General features: G+C 45.7%; 1 protein-coding gene across 4 annotated transcripts in view; it reads left to right on the top strand.

Annotated features, from left to right (window-relative positions):
* Window positions 1–2,476: 2,476 nt before the first annotated feature.
* cnstb (consortin, connexin sorting protein b) overlaps window positions 2,477–19,545 on the top strand; it is a 31,388-nt gene continuing 14,319 nt past the window's right edge. For 2 of the 4 annotated variants that reach the window (XR_006079283.1, XM_042300928.1), the window contains exons 1-10: window positions 2,477–2,739; window positions 4,285–4,484; window positions 4,588–4,780; window positions 5,531–5,628; window positions 13,520–13,550; window positions 15,867–15,953; window positions 16,220–16,334; window positions 18,262–18,283; window positions 18,401–18,494; window positions 19,000–19,259. Coding sequence is in view for 3 of the 4 variants with exons in the window: in XM_042300928.1 (XP_042156862.1) it covers window positions 4,693–4,780; window positions 5,531–5,628; window positions 13,520–13,550; window positions 15,867–15,953; window positions 16,220–16,334; window positions 18,262–18,283; window positions 18,401–18,494; window positions 19,000–19,259 (795 nt within the window). In the remaining variant the exon portion in view is untranslated. Of the gene's footprint in view, window positions 2,740–4,284; window positions 4,781–5,530; window positions 5,629–13,519; window positions 13,551–15,866; window positions 15,954–16,219; window positions 16,335–18,261; window positions 18,284–18,400; window positions 18,495–18,999; window positions 19,260–19,545 lie in introns of all 4 variants that reach the window. The other 2 variants (XM_042300930.1, XM_042300929.1) reach the window with 2 other exon arrangements.

Here is a 19,545-nt window from a genome sequence, read left to right as displayed (position 1 = left end):
CTAATAAATATCCAGGGTCTTATTTTGGTGACAAAATAACAAAATCATAACAAAGGAAGCCAGTCTTACTGTTGAAAGTTGCAATAGTAGAATTCACAAGGTGCCATTTTGAAATGGGGTTTTCCTCTTGTCATATCAGTCATTGTATATTGTACCTTAGAGAGATATTTATAACTTGCCAGAAATGTCCAGATCAACTAGCCCATGTCAGCTAATGTTTTTTAGCCCACAGATTTTGTTGTAATGTTTGAGTCTTTCAAATATCACACAAATGCGCATTAGACATGTCAAAATGTATACAATAGAATGATAGAGCTTTAAAACAGCTAAAAGTTCTCTGTACCCCATGACAAAATGTGTAGAATTGCAGGAAATAAGCTTTAAACCTGCAACATTTTCTCTCCACCAATGAGCAGTGCTTTCACTCTGCCTAGTCACTTTTATTGCTACACACACACACACACACACACACAGTCACACCACATAACCTACTCTGCCTAGTCATATTATCTCAACCTACATGTACATATTATCTCAATTACCCCAACTACCTCGTACCCCTGCACATTGACTCAGTACTGGTTCTTCTAGTATACAGCCTCGTTATTGTTTTTATTGTGTTACTATTTCCTTTTTTATTTAAGCGTGACATTTTGATAACCATGTAAAACTCTCTAGGATAAGGTGGCTTTATTCAATATATTTGCCTGTATTTAACACCCCAAAATAAAATGCTAATTAGTTGCTAATGTGGCAATCATAAAAAACTACTGTACAAATGCCATGATGATCTGGATTAGACTGCTGAATCGAGGCAAAGGACAGAATCTCAGGATTAACTTTCTAATGTTAGCTAAATTTAGTCATTAATAAATTGACTAAATTTCTTTACATGGACAATTTGTGAATTGTCTTGTGCAAGTTTTAAATTGACACAATACATGTTAGCAAAAGAGTCAGCTAGAGATGACGTGCAGGAGCTTGCAGGTATTTGTAGTCTTGCATGATGTCTATTTTGATACTAATTAGCATGTTTGAATCTGAGAGTAAATAAAGCCAGATATATTGATAAAAGTTACCTTGTCCGAGAGAGATTTACATGGTTGTCAAAACATCAAGCCAGGGGAAGTCTACACCAAACACAGTCCTTATTTTAGTGTTTCAAATATACCCTATGGGAAAAATGAATGGAGCCATTTCCATGTTTGACCGCTAGGTTTTATGGGTATTAAGACCTCCTTGTGTGGTGCTCTATTGTATTTACGGAATGTGATTAGATTTTTAGCAAAAATACATTTCTCAAGAAAGAATTTTGATAGGACTGAGTGGGAAACTGAAAACTAGCTTTTATTGGCAGAGAGGTTTGGACTATCTTTCTTATTGGTCAAATAACTAATTTACAGCCTGGTGATGTCACCAGGCAGGCCAAAAGACCATCCCACCAAAACAGGCTGGAATTTCAGGCGTCTTTTCAAACAGCTCTTAAACCAAAAGGGTATTATCATAATTTTTTACAATTGTACAATATTATTTCAACCTGTTAGTGTGGATATGTATATAAAACACAGGAACGTCACGTTTTTTAGCAGTGCTGGGACTTTAAGGTACATTATTGTAACATGATGCAACAGCTTAGCCATTAGCTGCTGTCGCTATGGGTGTTTTCCAGAGGGAAGGTAATGAGGATGCCCAGTCAGCCAGAGTTCACTTCTAAAGGTAGCCCATTACAAAGTCAGACCCCCCCCCCCTCCCACACACACAGATCGCTCCCAGCTCCAGCCTTTCTCTCTTTCTGCTCTACTTCACCGTCATTTAGGACTCATTTGAAGTCTCCATGAAAATACCAATGCAGATGTGAACAGGGCAACTATATCTAGAAAGGACAGACGTACAGCATGATAAGGGTCATTCAGAGGGTTAATACTACTGAGCTGCCTGTGTTGGATGTGCCCCCACGTTGTTACAAAGGATTCTCAACACTGTGACTGTTGGATTTCACAATTTGAATCACCATTTCTAGAAATATTGTCTACATATACACAGACGAAGGCTATGCATCTTTTTAAATAGTAAGTTACCCATGGGATTATTCAAATACATTTTGACCATTTAATTATAATGGAAACCTGCACAGAGGACCCCAGAGGTATCAAGCACATGCATATAGGAGTAGGCTAGAAGAACACTGACTCAGTTACTTTACTGATGATACACCAGTGCAATATCAAGTGTCAGATATTGAATAAGCTTTCCATGAGAATGATACCAAAGCTCTCTAATATATATTGTTATATACGGTTTCTAAGGAGATGCCTTTTACACAATACTTTCCCACATTTTGTAAATACTGGGCAAAAAAATCACATGCAAGCCCATAAATCCATTCCTCTAGTTACAGTTACTGCAGGCCAATCGGTGAGGGATATAAGAGTTCAGCCAGAAGATGTCCCCATTGCCTCCGTTGTTTGTACAATAAAGTGATATATTTTGCAATGAGGAGCTGCAACAGAAATTTCCCGGATTAGATCGTAAACAACCATGGATCCGCAGAGAACATCACTTTAGTTGACAGATTCTAAAAATCACTACCCACGGTGACACTCACGATTATAGCATCATGTGCATTTACAACATCGCGTTCAGAATGGAAGGGATTGAGTTGTATGACCGTTGATGACCGTTCCGGTGATTGTCACCCACGAATCTGCTGTCTACCGCGGGACATTATACTGCATATGTGTGAGTATGCATACATTCTCGTGATGAGGTAGCCTACCACAGTTTGTACTGTTGTACCACAGTTTGTACTGTTGTACCACAGTTTGTACTGTTGTACCACAGTTTGTACTGTTGTTATCATTGAGTGCTCTTCGTGTATAATTATGACAGCATGTTAGCCCATAAAGCTATAGGCTACATTTCGCATTAATGGCTTTTTGAATCGGCAACATTTATTGGACTAGCCTGAAATGTTTGCTCTTCCTTGCCGAATAATAAACATGAACTTGTTAATTAGGTAAACATGTATACTGTAAATTGCGATATTGTAGCGCATGAATCCTGTGTATTACTGTTACTGTGTAGACTTAAACAGTATTTACATGAATTGAAACAACATGAAAGGCTTGGCTTGTACTGATCATTTCGACAACACGGAGCAGAGCACGCACTTGAAAGCAGAACGCATCAGCTTCAGCATCAATTCTTCACTATTGGTTGGCGACATGAAGTAGCCTTGATTTAAATACATGGTCCTGCAAACGTCACAAAATAAAAGTACACATGACTACAAGAAAAATAACCCAATAAGACCAAATAGACCTCTGAAAGGACAACATTTCTGTTACACATATTACTCTATATATCAAAAAGGTTCATTGTAATCAGTAGTCTTGTCAGTTTCAGGTTGGATGAAACAAAAATGGTTGAGAAACGGTGTGCCAATGTTCCGTGAGTTTTGTCACTTTAAATCTATGTAAGAGCTATGAGTAATGCTCAGTCACAGTGGTTTGATAATAGGAGGGTAAAGGCCAGCCACTACTACACAGTAGACAGGATTCACACCATATGAGTCACAGTCCTCCTTGCTCTAAGCTGTGTTCTAACTGTCACATTCTATTTTCTAGTTCTACGTTCTAAACCCGCTCACATCCACATGACTGTGAACATGGCACCAAGTGTTCCGAGCTGACTCTCTGTGAATTTTCCATCCATACTCTCTGGTCATTCATTCAAGCATAAATGTAGGCTAGGTCTTATGATGGAGGTTGTTTATTAAACACTGTGTCAACTGGCTTTCTCTCTGTCTCTCTGTCTCTCTGTCTCTGTCTCTGTCTCTGTCTCTCTCTCTCTGTCTCTCTCTCTCTCTCTCTCTCGCTCTGTCTCTGTGTGTGCAGGGCCGGTCTACCTCCTATTCTACACATTTTGCCATGGGGAAAGAGACATTTGTACAGTTTTAAAGCTAATTCCCTGCAATTCTACACATGTTGCCATTGCTTATGATGTGTTCATATGCAATCTGGGGGGCCCCTGACCTCCAGGTGGCCCCAAACCAAGATTATTTTGTGTATGTTGGGTCCCCTGGAAGTCAGGCTTGTAACACAAAGAGTTCTCTCAGAAAAGATTCACTCAGCAAAATAACTAGCATTTCACTCCCTACTCTTTTGCACATTGAGTTTTCTCACTAACTCAAGTAGGAGTGCAGTCAGTAAGGAAATAATGCAGTTTACCTCTGGGTTGGAAACACACGCTGATACTAACACAATAACATCTGTTTATATCCAGCAGGGTGTTGAAGAGGAGAGGAATAAGCTCCTTGGTGAGCTGGTCAAGGGTTTTCGAGGATCAGGGAGAGCCCCAAACAACCCCAACAAGAAGATCAGAATTCAAAGAGATGAAATAATAGACCTTATCCACTCACTGATGATACAACCGTCTACTCATATTTTCCAAACTGCAACAACAACAACAACAACAACAAACTGGTAAACCTAGAACATTGGATCCCACATTTTATTAAGCTGACCTAAAGCTTTTGGAGTTTTCTGTGACCCATAGAGTAATCGTGAACCAAATCAATGTCTCTAGCCAGAATCCAATACTAGTAAGTGGCAACCCTAAGGCAGCCAGCCACGTCCCTCCCACCGTTTGGGAACCACTGAGTTGGAGGAGAACAACAGCGTGAAGGAGAGGATGGGTAACAAGAGCAGCAGCCCCTCCAGAGACCCAGACACTGATACTACTCAGAGGGAGGAGAGAACCAACACTGGAACTGCCTCAGGTAGCCTAGCACTCCGCATAAAGCACACCTCTCGTTCAGTACTGCATGTGTAGTATACGGGACATATTTACTGTGTAGTATATCTGGGTCACCTACCTCAAGCTGTTTCAAGAGACAAGCACAAATTGTATCTTTGCTACTAGAGCACTAGAATGTCCTTACTCTTTATGGCTGCCATGATAACACCTTAAGAGTAGCCTCAAAAGGTAAAATCTAACAGATTATTTTAAAATGTTACACCTATTCATTCTACTGCATACCTTTTAAAATGTTACACTTATACATTCTACTGCATACCTTTTAAAATGTTACACCTATTCATTCTACTGCATACCTTTTAAACTGTTACAGCTATACATTCTACTGCATACCTTTTAAAATGTTACACCTATTTATTCTACTGCATACCTTTTAAACTGTTACAGCTATACATTCTACTGCATACCTTTTAAACTGTTACAGCTATTCATTCTACTGCATACCTTTTAAAATGTTACACCTATTCATTCTACTGCATACCTTTTAAAATGTTACACCTATTCATTCTACTGCATACCTTTTAAACTGTTACAGCTATACATTCTACTGCATACCTTTTAAAATGTTACACCTATTCATTCTACTGCATACCTTTTAAACTGTTACAGCTATTCATTCAACTGCATCCCTGTTAAAATGTTATACCTATTCATTCTACTGCATCTCTATTCATCAACTTTGTATTGCTCATGACATTGTGTGTGCTTTCAGGAAGTGGTCACCCAGGCCCATGCCCTGACCTGCTTGCCTCACTACAGTCATTGGGAGAACACAATGACCACACACTGCTGCCACAGTCTCTACACCAGGTGTGTGTGTTTGTGTGTGTATGTGTTTTTTCACCCTCACACAGTCCTCTGTGTTTTGATCCTCTGTGGATTGGTCCTCTGTGTTCTGGTCCTCTGTGGATTGGTCCTCTGTGTTCTGGTCCTCTGTGGATAGGTCCTCTGTGTTCTGGTCCTCTGTGTTCTGGTCTTCTGTGGATTGGTCCTCTGTGGATTGGTCCTCGGTGTTCTGGTCCTCTGTGTTCTGGTCCTCTGTGGATTGGTCCTCTGTGTTCTGGTCCTCTGTGGATTGGTCCTCTGTGTTCTGGTCCTCTGTGGATAGGTCCTCTGTGTCCTCTGTGGATTGGTCCTCTGTGGTCCTCTGTGGATTGGTCCTCTGTGGATTGGTCCTCTGTGTTCTGGTCCTCTGTGTTCTGGTCCTCTGTGGATTGGTCCTCTGTGTTCTGGTCCTCTGTGTTCTGGTCCTCTGTGGATTGGTCCTCTGTGTTCTGGTCCTCTGTGGATTGGTCCTCTGTGTTCTGGTCCTCTGTGTTCTGGTCCTCTGTGGATTGGTCCTCTGTGTTCTGGTCCTCTGTGGATTGGTCCTCTGTGTTCTGGTCCTCTGTGGATTGGTCCTCTGTGTTCTGGTCCTCTGTGGATTGGTCCTCTGTGGACTGGTCCTCTGTGGATTGGTCCTCTGTGTTCTGGTCCTCTGTGGATTGGTCCTCTGTGGATTGGTCCTCTGTGTTCTGGTCCTCTGTGTTCTGGTCTTCTGTGGATTGGTCCTCTGTGGATTGGTCCTCTGTGTTTGGTCCTCTGTGTTCTGGTCCTCTGTGTTCTGGATTGGTCCTCTGTGTTCTGGTCTGTGGATTGGTCCTCTGTGGATTGGTCCTCTGTGTTCTGGTCCTCTGTGGATTGGTCCTCTGTGTTCTGGTCCTCTGTGGTCCTCTGTGGTCCTCTGTGTTCTGGTGATTGTTCTGGTCTTCTGTGGATTGGTCCTCTGTGATTGGTCCTCTGTGGTTCTGGTCCTCTGTGTTCTGGTCCTCTGTGGATTGGTCCTCTGTGTTCTGGTCCTCTGTGGTTGGTCCTCTGTGGATTGGTCCTCTGTGTTCTGGTCCTCTGTGGATTGGTCCTCTGTGTTCTGGTCATCTGTGTTTGGTCCTCTGTGGATTGGTCCTCTGTGGATTGGTCCTCTGTGTTCTGATCCTCTGTGGATTGGTCCTCTGTGTTCTGGTCCTCTGTGGATTGGTCCTCTGTGTTCTGGTCCTCTGTGGATTGGTCCTCTGTGTTCTGGTCCTCTGTGGATTGGTCCTCTGTGGATTGGTCCTCTGTGGATTGGTCCTCTGTGGATTGGTCCTCTGTGTTCTGGTCCTCTGTGGATTGGTCCTCTGTGGATTGGTCCTCTGTGGTTTGGTCCTCTGTGGATTGGTCCTCTGTGTTCTGGTCCTCTGTGGATTGGTCCTCTGTGTTCTGGTCCTCTGTGGATTGGTCCTCTGTGTTCTGGATTGGTCCTCTGTGGATTGGTCCTCTGTGGATCTGGTCCTCTGTGGATTGGTCCTCTGTGTTCTGGTCCTCTGTGGATTGGTCCTCTGTCCTCTGGATTGGTCCTCTGTGTTCTGGTCCTCTGTGTTCTGGTCCTCTGTGATTGGTCCTCTGTGGATTGGTCCTCTGTGTTCTGGTCCTCTGTGGATTGGTCCTCTGTGTTCTGGTCCTCTGTGTTCTGGTCCTCTGTGGATTGGTCCTCTGTGTTCTGGTCCTCTGTGTTCTGGTCCTCTGTGGATTGGTCCTCTGTGGATTGGTCCTCTGTGTTCTGGGTCTCTGTGGATTGGTCCTCTGTGTTCTGGTCCTCTGTGGATTGGTCCTCTGTGGTTCTGGTCCTCTGTGTTTGGTCCTCTGTGTTCTGGTCCTCTCTGTGTGGATTGGTCCTCTGTGGATTGGTCCTCTGTGGATTGGTCCTCTGTGTTCTGGTCCTCTGTGGATTGGTCCTCTGTGGTTCTGGTCCTCTGTGGATTGGTCCTCTGTGGATTGGTCCTCTGTGGATCTGGTCCTCTGTGGATTGGTCCTCTGTGTTCTGGTCCTCTGTGGATTGGTCCTCTGTGTTCTGGTCCTCTGTGGATTGGTCCTCTGTGGATTGGTCCTCTGTGTTCTGGTCCTCTGTGGATTGGTCCTCTGTGTTCTGGTCCTCTGTGGATTGGTCCTCTGTGTTCTGGTCCTCTGTGGATTGGTCCTCTGTGTTCTGGTCCTCTGTGGATTGTCCTCTGTGGATTGGTCCTCTGTGGATTGGTCCTCTGTGGATTGGTCCTCTGTGGATTGGTCCTCTGTGGTTCTGTTCTGGTCCTCTGTGGATTGGTCCTCTGTGGATTGGTCCTCTGTGGATTGGTCCTCTGTGGATTGGTCCTCTGTGTTCTGGTCCTCTGTGGATTGGTCCTCTGTGTGGTCCTCTGTGGATTGGTCCTCTGTGGATTGGTCCTCTGTGTTCTGGTCCTCTGTGGATTGGTCCTCTGTGGATTGGTCCTCTGTGTTCTGGTCCTCTGTGGATTGGTCCTTGGTCCTCTGTGATTGGTCCTCTGTCTCTGTGGATTGGTCCTCTGTGGATTGGATTGGTCCTCTGTGGTCCTTCTGGTCCTCTGTGGTTCTGGTCCTCTGTGGTTTGGTCCTCTGTGGATTGGTCCTCTGTGATTGATTGGTCCTCTGTGGATTGGTCCTCTGTGGATTGGTCCTCTGTGGATTGGTCCTCTGTGGATTGGTCCTCTGTGTTCTGGTCCTCTGTGTTCTGGTCCTCTGTGGATTGGTCCTCTGTGGATTGGTCCTCTGTGTTCTGGTCCTCTGTGTTCTGGTCCTCTGTGTTCTGGTCCTCTGTGGATTGGTCCTCTGTGGATTGGTCCTCTGTGTTCTGGTCCTCTGTGGATTGGTCCTCTGTGGATTGGTCCTCTGTGTTCTGGTCCTCTGTGGATTGGTCCTCTGTGTTCTGGTCCTCTGTGGATTGGTCCTCTGTGGATTGGTCCTCTGTGTTCTGGTCCTCTGTGGATTGGTCCTCTGTGTTCTGGTCCTCTGTGTTTGGTCCTCTGTGGATTGGTCCTCTGTGGATTGGTCTGTGGATTGGTCCTCTGTGTTCTGGTCCTCTGTGGATTGGTCCTCTGTGTGGTCCCTGTGGATTGGTCCTCTGTGGTTCTGGTCTGTGTTCTGGTCCTCTGTGGATTGGTCCTCTGTGGATTGGTCCTCTGGTGTTCTGGTCCTCTGTGGATTGGTCCTCTGTGTTCTGGTCCTCTGTGATTGGTCCTCTGTGTTGGTCCTCTGTGGTCCTCTGTGGATTGGTCCTCTGTGTTCTGGTCCTCTGTGGATTGGTCCTCTGTGGATTGGTCCTCTGTGTTCCTGGTCCTCTGTGGGTTCTGGTCCTCTGTGTTCTGGTCCTCTGTGGATTGGTCCTCTGTGGATTGGTCCTCTGTGTTCTGGTCCTCTGTGGATTGGTCCTCTGTGTTCTGTGGATTGGTCCTCTGTGGATTGGTCCTCTGGTCCTCTGTGGATTGGTCCTCTGTGTTCTGGTCCTCTGTGGATTGGTCCTCTGTGGATTGGTCCTCTGTGGTCCTCTGTGTTCTGGTCCTCTGTGGATTGGTCCTCTGTGTTCTGGTCCTCTGTGGTTCTGGTCCTCTGTGATTGGTCCTCTGTGGATTGGTCCTCTGTGTTCTGGTCCTCTGTGTTCTGGTCCTCTGTGTTCTGGTCCTCTGTGGATTGGTCCTCTGTGGATTGGTCCTCTGTGGATTGGTCCTCTGTGTTCTGGTCCTCTGTGGTTTGGTCCTCTGTGGATCTGGTCCTCTGTGATTGGTCCTCTGTGTTCTGTCCTCTGTGGATTGGTCCTCTGTGTTCTGGTCCTCTGTGGATTGGTCCTCTGTGGATTGGTCCTCTGTGTTCTGGTCCTCTGTGGATTGGTCCTCTGTGTGGATTGGTCCTCTGTGTCCTCTGGTCCTCTGTGGATTGGTCCTCTGTGTGGTCCTCTGGTCCTCTGTGTGGTCCTCTGTGTTCTGGTCCTCTGTGGTCCTCTTGGTCCTCTGTGGATTGGTCCTCTGTGGATTGGTCCTCTGTGGATTGGTCCTCTGTGTTCTGGTCCTCTGTGGATTGGTCCTCTGTGGATTGGTCCTCTGTGGTCCTCTGGTCCTCTGTGTTCTGGGTCCTCTGTGGATTGGTCCTCTGATTGGTCCTCTGTGTTCTGGTCCTCTGTGGATTGGTCCTCTCTGGATTGGTCCTCTGTGTTTGGTCCTCTGTGGATTGGTCCTCTGTGATTGGTCCTCTGTGTTCTGGTCCTCTGTGGATTGGTCCTCTGTGGTTCTGGTCCTCTGTGATTGGTCCTCTGTGTTCTGGTCCTCTGGTCCTCTGTGTTCTGGTCCTCTGTGGATTGGTCCTCTGTGGATTGGTCCTCTGTGTGGTCCTCTGTGGTTTGGTCCTCTGTGTTCTGGTCCTCTGTGGATTGGTCCTCTGTGATTGGTCCTCTGTGTTCTGGTCCTCTGTGGATTGGTCCTCTGTGGATTGGTCCTCTGTGGTCCTCTGTGGATTGGTCCTCTGTGTTCTGTCCTCTGGATTGGTCCTCTGTGTTCTGGTCCTCTGTGGATTGGTCCTCTGTGTTCTGGTCCTCTGTGGATTGGTCCTCTGTGGATTGGTCCTCTGTGTTTGGTCCTCTGTGGATTGGTCCTCTGTGTTCTGGTCCTCTGTGGATTGGTCCTCTGTGGTCCTCTCTGGTCCTCTGTGTTCTGGTCCTCTGTGGTTTGGTCCTCTGTGGATTGGTCCTCTGTGGATTGGTCCTCTGTGGTTCTGGTCCTCTGTGGATTGGTCCTCTGTGTTTGGTCTCTGGTCCTCTGTGTTCTGGTCCTCTGTGGATTGGTCCTCTGTGGATTGGTCCTCTGTGTTCTGGTCCTCTGTGGATTGGTCCTCTGTGGTTTGGTCCTCTGTGGATTGGTCCTCTGTGTTCTGGTCCTCTGTGGATTGGTCCTCTGTGGATTGGTCCTCTGTGGATTGGTCCTCTGTGGATTGGTCCTCTGTGTTCTGGTCCTCTGTGGATTGGTCCTCTGTGGTCCTCTGTGGATTGGTCCTCTGTGTTCTGGTCCTCTGTGGATTGGTCCTCTGTGTTCTGGTCCTCTGTGTTTGGTCCTCTGTGTTCTGGTCCTCTGTGGATTGGTCCTCTGTGTTCTGGTCCTCTGTGTTCTGGTCCTCTGTGTGGTCCTCTGGATTGGTCCTCTGTGGATTGGTCCTCTGTGTTCTGGTCCTCTGTGGATTGGTCCTCTGTGATTGGTCCTCTGTGGTCCTCTGGTCCTCTGTGGATTGGTCCTCTGTGTTCTGGTCCTCTGTGTTCTGGTCCTCTGGATTGGTCCTCTGTGTTCTGGTCCTCTGTGTTCTGGTCCTCTGTGGATTGGTCCTCTGTGTTCTGTGTGTTTGGTCCTCTGATTGGTCCTCTGTGGATTGGTCCTCTGTGTTTGGTCCTCTGTGATTGGTCCTCTGTGTTCTGGTCCTCTGTGGATTGGTCCTCTGTGGATTGGTCCTCTGTGGATTGGTCCTCTGTGTTCTGGTCCTCTGTGGATTGGTCCTCTGTGGATTGGTCCTCTGTGGATTGGTCCTCTGTGTTCTGGTCCTCTGTGGTTCTGGTCCTTGGTCCTCTGTGTTCTGTGATTGGTCCTCTGTGTTCTGGTCCTCTGTGGATTGGTCCTCTGTGTTTGGTCCTCTGTGGATTGGTCCTCTGTGTTCTGGTTCTGGATTGGTCCTCTGTGGTTCTGGTCCTCTGTGGATTGGTCCTCTGTGGATTGGTCCTCTGTGTTCTGGTCCTCTGTGGATTGGTCCTCTGTGTTCTGGTCCTCTGTGGATTGGTCCTCTGTGTTCTGGTCCTCTGTGGATTGGTCCTCTGTGGATTGGTCCTCTGTGGTCCTCTGGTCCTCTGTGTTCTGGTCCTCTGTGGATTGGTCCTCTGGTCCTCTGTGTTCTGGTCCTCTGTGGTTCTGGTCCTCTGATTGGTCCTCTGGTCCTCTGTGTTCTCTGTGGATTGGTCCTCTGTGTTCTGGTCCTCTGTGTTTGGTCCTCTGTGTTCTGGTCCTCTGTGGATTGGTCCTCTGTGGATTGGTCCTCTCCTCTGTTCTGGTCCCTCTGGTCCTCTGGATTGGTCCTCTGTGTTCTGGTCCTCTGTGGATTGGTCCTCTGTGGATTGGTCCTCTGTCTTCTGGTCCTCTGTGTTTGGTCCTCTGATTGGTCCTCTGTGTTCTGGTCCTCTGTGGATTGGTCCTCTGTGGATTGGTCCTCTGTGTTCTGGTCCTCTGTGGATTGGTCCTCTGTGTCCTCTGTTTGGTCCTCTGTGTTTGGTCCTCTGTGTGGTCCTCTGTGGTCCTCTGTGGATTGGTCCTCTGTGTTCTGGTCCTCTGTGGATTGGTCCTCTGTGGTTTGGTCCTCTGTGGATTGGTCCTCTGTGGATTGGTCCTCTGTGGATTGGTCCTCTGTGTTCTGGTCCTCTGTGGATTGGTCCTCTGTGTTCTGGTCCTCTGTGGATTGGTCCTCTGTGTTCTGGTCCTCTGTGGATTGGTCCTCTGTGGATTGGTCCTCTGTGTTCTGGTCCTCTGTGTTCTGGTCCTCTGTGTTCTGGTCCTCTGTGGATTGGTCCTCTGTCTTCTGGTCCTCTGTGTTCTGGTCCTCTGTGGATTGGTCCTCTGTGGATTGGTCCTAAGGGCCGATTGTGTTTTGTACCATCCTCTTCTGTCACCTATTTTTTGCCACTGAAACATCTTGTCTTTCCGTTCTGTTTTGTTTTCGTTTGTAGGGAGAATAAATCAAGCTTTAAGAAATTAAATCATTACATTTGACATTTTAGTCATTTAGCAGATGCTCTTATCCAGAGTGATTTACAGTTAGTGTATTAATCTAAAGATAGCTAGGTGAGACAAAAACATGTAATTGTTTCCCTCATTAAAGTAGTTATCAGCAAATTCATTGCCACTAGGACAAGACAAGCACATTTTTAAAGGTATGATGCCCTTTCTCTGTACACTGTTCTAATCTTATTCTGTCACTACGTTGGCCCCCATAGTACTATAATAGCCTTGTAGTTGTTTTTCTGTCTTTGCCAATTCTGATCATCATGGAACAAAGAGCCAGCTATGATTTAGACTCCCCATAGAAAGGACCGGCAACACTAAGGGCTACGTCTCAAATGGCACTCTATTCCCTACATATGGTCATTCCCTATGGGCCCTGGTCAAAAGTAGTGCTCTATACAGGGAACAGGGTGCCATTTGGGACAGGCCTCTTATACACTGACACAGAAGAAAGAGTTGCTCTGTGATCAGACTGGTACAATCAGTGGAGTATTGGCAGAATAACTGGCCAAGAGAAGTAAACTCCTTGTAAACAGGCGTTGACCTCTATGGGAAATCTCATGGCATCTGGAGTATGTGTGTGGCTCTACAGAGTTGAGGCAGGGACAGGCAGAGTTGTTTTGAGTTCTGCTGCGCGTCATGTTATAAGTGAACCTGACACACAATGCCTTGTTATTTACCACGTGACATCTGAGTCCCATCTTGAATCTTTTTTCCCTATACCTTCCAATACTTCATTCCCAAGCACGAGAATATCTATTCTAGAGTCTGCAGCTAAAGCAAGTACACCATTTTTCTTCAGCAAAATACCTTTCTAATTAAATTAAATTAATTACTTTCTAAATTAAACTATCTAGTTTATGTATTTCCTTTATGTAACATATTGAGAGCACATTATATTTTTAAGTAAAGCCCCGACATACGTACAAGTCTGATTCTGAGTGAGTTATCCAAGTAACAGAATAAGCAGGTCGGTTTGTAATGTCCCCCCTCTCTCAATTCAATTTCAATTTAAGGACTTTATTGGCATGTGAAACATATGTTAACATTGCCAGATGTTAACTCTTTCTCTCTCTCTGTCTCGTTCTTCACAGATAGCAGAGGCCTACTCCCTGGATGAGGACTGTATCCTTGCCATCACATTCCTAATACTTATCTCCACTATGTCTTTTGTTTTAATTGAGCTGTTGAATTGCAGTGTGTTTCTTTCGAAGCTTTGGGAACTGTGGTGACAGTGATTTATGATGTCACTCTGAGGACTGTGGTGCCAGGGAATTATGATGTCACTCCGGGGACTGTGGTGACAGTGATTTATGATGTCACTCTGAGGACTGTGGTGCCAGGGAATTATGATGTCACTCCGGGGACTGTGGTGACAGTGATTTATGATGTCACTCTGAGGACTGTGGTGACAGTGATTTATGATGTCACTCTGAGGACTGTGGTGACAGTGATTTATGATGTCAGTCTGAGGACTGTGGTGCCAGGGAATTATGATGTCACTCCGGGGACTGTGGTGACAGTGATTTATGATGTCACTCTGAGGACTGTGGTGACAGTGATTTATGATGTCAGTCTGAGGACTGTGGTGCCAGGGAATTATGATGTCACTCCAGGGACTGTGGTGATAGTGTTTTATGATGTCCCTCTGGGAACTGTGGTGACACTGATTTAGGATGTCACTCTGGGGACTGTGGTGCCAGGGATTTATGATGTCACTCTGGGAACTGTGGTGACAGTGATTTATGATGTCACTCTGGGGACTGTGGTGCCAGGGCTTTATGATGGACTGTTTATGATGTCTGGGAACTGTGGGAAGTGATTTGATGTCACTCTGGGGACTGTGGTGCCAGTGTGATGTCACTCTGGGAACTGTGGTGACAGTGATTTATGATGTCACTCTGGGGACTGTGGTGCCAGTGATTTAAGATGTCACTCTGAGGACTGTGGTGACAGTGATTTATGATGTCACTCTGGGGACTGTGGTGACAGTGATTGATGATGTCACTCTGGGAACTGTGGTGACAGTGATTTATTATATCACTCTGGGGACTGTGGTGCCAGGGAATTATGATGTCACTCTGGGAACTGTGGTGACAGTGATTTATGATGTCACTCTGGGGACTGTGGTGCCAGTGATTTATGATGTCACTCTGGGGACTGTGGTGACAGTGATTTATGATGTCACTCTGGCAACTGTGGTGACAGTGATTTATGATGCCACTCTGGGGACTGTGGTGACAGTGATTTATGATGTCACTCTGGGAACGGTGGTGACAGTATTTATAATGTTACTTTTAGATCCATTCAACTGACTGAAGGAAAGGGACAATTTTTTTTGCAGTGTTTCCTAATCTCTCATGGACAGATTCACGTGGACAAACGAGAATCTGTCAAGGCTCACCTAGAACTATGTGATTACGAGCAGCAGCAGTTCCTGGTTTTGGGTTTTCTTCATTGATTATTTGAACGAATCTGGATTGGGCCAAGGCGGTGCTTGTGCAGTGATTTCCCAGCAGATGATAAACTGTTTCTACTAGATTCCACAGACACAAAGTCAAAATTGCCTATATTGTAAAAATGCATAAAAACAAACAGTCTCTTTTGGCCATTATAAACACAGGTGAAATTAGCAGGGGGAAGGGGTTTGGCCTCAAATTTCCATTTGAGAGGGAGGAGACTTCGCTTCCTTCCTTTGCACAAAGGTTATCACAATTGTTAATGGCATTTTCCCCAGAAGACCAATAGGAAATGACAAACATTTGCGAGGGTATTTGACCTCTGGGTAACCAAGGTAACGTGTTTCCAAGTGTGCTGGGCAGAGCGGAATATGATGTTTAGTTTCTGAGTTTCTATTGGTCGGGTATTTTCGTGTGTGGCGAGGTCCTTAGTATTTGGCCTGTTCTGTCACGGGTGGATTTCCCTTTGTCCCTTGCAGTCTGTTTCCTCTGGAGTCTCCTAGCTGGAGTCTACTCTGTCGCCCTGTTTGCTCTGTTACCATGGTAACTGGGCCCCGCAGTATAGAGAGAGTTGTGTGTGGATGTGAAAGGTTTGTGTCTATGTCCAGAGACATAGTGTGCTTCTCAAATGGCACCCTATTCCCTAAGATGCAACCATAGTGGTGGTTGATTTCTGGGAGGACCTGGTGTGGAAGTTCTGGGGAGAGAAAAGGGTTCTACTGGAAATAATCCAACACAGTCGACTGAAAAATAGTAAAGTACATATTCTGGTCAAATATTTTATTTATTGAGCAGCAGAACATGTCCTGGAGTAGCTTTAAAATTCCAGTATTTATTTATGTCATCTTCAAAACACCAGATGCTTATTTGTCACAAGTTTGTTAATATGATCCTGTCTTTTGAATCCCGAGTTGACAGCCTCAGGGACAGCTGTTATTGGCTGTTGTGGTATCTGGTTTCCTTAACTTCTAATGGTTATCAGACCAGTGGGCGGTGCAGTTCCTGCAGCTGGAGAAACTGTACCATGAGCGCCTCCTGTCCAATCTTGCTGCCCTGCAGGAGGACTGGGGTACTGCACTCTACTCCACACATCTGTTCTGTCACTGCAGCCTGAAGTCCTAAACCCATCACTGACAAAATATAACCCTGTCATTCTTCCAATTGCACTGTGTCTGTATGTTTGTACCTGTATGTGTGTGTGTGTGTGTGTGTGTGTGTGTGTGTGTGTGTGTGTGTGTGTGTGTGTGTGTGTGTGTGTGTGTGTGTGTGTGTGTGTGTGTGTGTGTGTGTGTGTGTGTGTGTTAATCATAACCTGTGTGTTCTGTGTGCTTTCAGAGAGCCAGTGGAGAGAGCGTAACAGAGTAGCAGAGAGCACCTCCCCAGCTGAGACCAACAGCACTGGACAGGAACACATAGAAATGCTGAGCCAGATCTGCAGGACGCACCAGAGGTGAGCTAGATACTTACTGATGTGTTATAGTGCTGTTCTAGAACTGGGACTAAATGCACAATCACTTGGACAGTTAGTTGCAGCAGTGGTACTGATTGTGTCAGTAGAAGGGAAAGCAAATCATGCCTATTTACTTTAGTTTGTCACAGTCTGTCACCACCCACAATACTACCGCTCCATACAGGGATCAAAGGAATTTGAACAACAAACACGGTCTGCATTTAAATGTATATTTTCATTTATACATGATTTATTAGCTAAAGTCATAATATGTGAGATCATACCCTATATTTGAATGTTGATTATAAGCATCCCACGCTAGTGATTCTTGTCTAGACATGAAACCACACCTTAATTAACTAATGCTCATTTAATTGACTTACTTACTCTACTAAGCTATAGACTCAGATATGTTTTCAGTCACAGAACCACGCCCATGTCGCTTGGTGTGTTCGTAGGGGCGTTCCATGAAATGAGTGCCTTTTTGCGTCCCTTTGGTATTTCAAGTAGAAATTGTGCACAATTATTGCATTTTAAAAGCCTGTCTTATTAAATGAAGTGCCCTTTAATATAGACCTTTTGGAAAATTCGATAAATCTGATTTTGAATATGAATAAAGACTTGCTAAAGTGCCAAAATTGTCCCTCTGTGCATCTCTGTGCATCTCTGTGCATCTCTGTGATCTCTGTGCCTCTCTGTGGCTCTCTGTGCATCTCTGTGCCTCTCTGTGCATCTCTGTGCATCTCTGTCTCTGTGCATCTCTGTGCCTCTCTGTGCATCTCTGTGCATCTCTGTGCATCTCTGTGCATCTCTGTGCATCTCTGCATCTCTGTGCATCTCTATATATCTCTGTGCCTCTCTGTGCATCTCTGTGCCTCTCTGTGCATCTCTGTGCCTCTCTGTGCCTCTCTGTGCATCTTTGTGCATCTCTGTGCCTCTCTGTGCCTCTCTGTGCATCTTTGTGCCTCTCTGTGCCTCTCTGTGCATCTCTGTGCCTCTCTGTGATCTCTGTGCATCTCTGTGCATCTCTGTGCATCTCTGTGCATCTCTGTGATCTCTGTGCATCTCTGTGCATCTCTGTGCATCTCTGTGCATCTCTGTGTATCCTATGTGACTTTTAGGACGATTTTAATCCATGTAACCTCAACATTTCTCCAAGTTTTCACCATCATTGTAAAGCCCTAGTCATTTCTGAAGAGAATTATTTATTTCATGTGATTAATTTTAAGGTAAAAAAAAACAACAACCTGGCCCTCATTTTAAGTTCAACCCTCTTACGTGAACTGAACTATCTTTTAAATATCGTGAAACTCTTCCTTTTTAAATGTATTTTTTTCTAAAGAAATGTTGAACATCTAATCATAGTGTAAAAGCAGGTGAGCTGGTTTGACTCTTTTTGACCATTTTCTGGTGTTTTGTGGTGGAAAACTGAGCGGGTCGAACATAACACGTCAACCCTGTTACCCAGAGATAGACAGGCTAGACATTTTTTTTAAATGTTTTTGTTTTGTGAAGCTTGCATTCAATTGCCCCTCCCTGTTGCACACAACAAGCACATGGGGATTTATGCCTGATTTACAGTAAGACGAAATTGTCAACCCCGTTACTTTATTTTTTGAGATGGGATTTTTATTTTATTTTATTCAAACTCTTTTTATGAGTTACACAACTGAAAAGGCACCTAATTGGTTCAACAGTAGCTTGTGGTAGATTGATTCAGCTGGATGCCAGACACCAACTTGCTGTAGTGGCCTCCGGTCATGTTAGCTTTAACATTTTTAAATCAAATGGCTTCAAAACATCAGTTTACCCAATCTGACTCTCTCTCTCTCTGTGTCTCTCTCTCTGTGTCTCTCTCTCTGTGTCTGTGTCTCTCTCTGTGTCTCTCTCTGTGTCTCTCTCTCTCTCTCTCTCTCTCTCGTAATAGACCAATGCTTAGTGCGAAAATGGTAAGAAAATACATAACAGTACACTACACACCATCATTTTGATCATGTTTCTTAATCCATCACATAAGATGTGTTTTTGTGGTGTGACATTCATGATAGAGCTGTTTTTTCCCCCAGAGCATGGCAGACACGGTGCTGAAAGACAGCCACAACACCAGGGGGCAGTGTGATGGGAGAGAGAAAGAAAGGTCACCATCCCATCATGGAAAAGGTCAACACAAAACACATCATATGAATTCCTAAATCAATATTATAGTATGACCACTTAGCCTAGAGATGTGAATACGAGGTTGATGATATCGTCCTCTTTGTTCACTGGAAAGCCTCAGACTGTAGTTTGGTTCTAATCAATAAGGGCTCATAAAATGGAATCTGATGCCAGATGATGCTTCCGTACTGTCTCAGCTATATCTACAGTACTGTTAGTGTGTTAGTGTGTGTGTGTGTGTGTCTGTCTATGGTGAAGCCAGGTGATCAGTAGTACTGTAATCGATCTGCTGATCTTCTCGCCGTTCGTTCGCTGTGTGTGTTTGAGGGACCACCCTGCCGGTGGCCATCTAACTGATGCCATTTTTGCGTGATTCTACATGTAGAACCGGTTTGCACTCGATTTGCAAATTACGTCCGACACTCTGTTCAGAGGTGCTGAGTACTCTTGGCTGGCAAACGCTACCGTTGTGTCCGTGCTTTAAGCAACACTTCTCTTGTCTCTGCAGTCAGAGTCAACAACCCTGTAAGACAGAGTGAGGAGGATGTTAAGGAGACCACGTCAACAGGAGCTGTCCCTGACATGGCTGAGGAGGGAGGAGAGGAGGGAGAGCGAGGAAAGGAAGAGTTGGAAGAGGAAGGGCAGGGGGTGGATGAAGAGGAGGTGTTTGAGGAGAGTCCAGAAGAGGAGGTGCAGGTGGTGGAGTGGCCAGTGGGGGTTCCCCAAGCCTCAGCCGAAGACCTGGACAAACTGTCTCAAGTGGAGGAGGTGAGGAAACATTAACGGCCTCATGTTTACCGTCTCATCTCTCTGTCTCTCACTTCTTTCTCTGTCTCTTCTCTCTCTGTCTCTGCCTGTTCTCTCTGTCTCTGTCTCTTGTTTGGGAGGGGACACACATTTTGGATTGACACACAGCCCTGGACAGGCTCAAGGGAGCCCAGAGAAGTCTTGGCAGAGGAGCTGGGTCTGTAATCGGAGTTGGCTGTGTTTGTTACTTCATTCCATGTCCTGTGCCACACCAAGCAACGTGGCCATGGGTGGAACTCAGTGAGAT

Source organism: Oncorhynchus tshawytscha, linkage group LG18 (genome assembly GCF_018296145.1).
Source record: "Oncorhynchus tshawytscha isolate Ot180627B linkage group LG18, Otsh_v2.0, whole genome shotgun sequence".
NCBI classification, from domain to species: Eukaryota; Metazoa; Chordata; class Actinopteri; order Salmoniformes; family Salmonidae; genus Oncorhynchus; species Oncorhynchus tshawytscha.
This window is presented reverse-complemented; position numbering and strand designations above follow the sequence as displayed.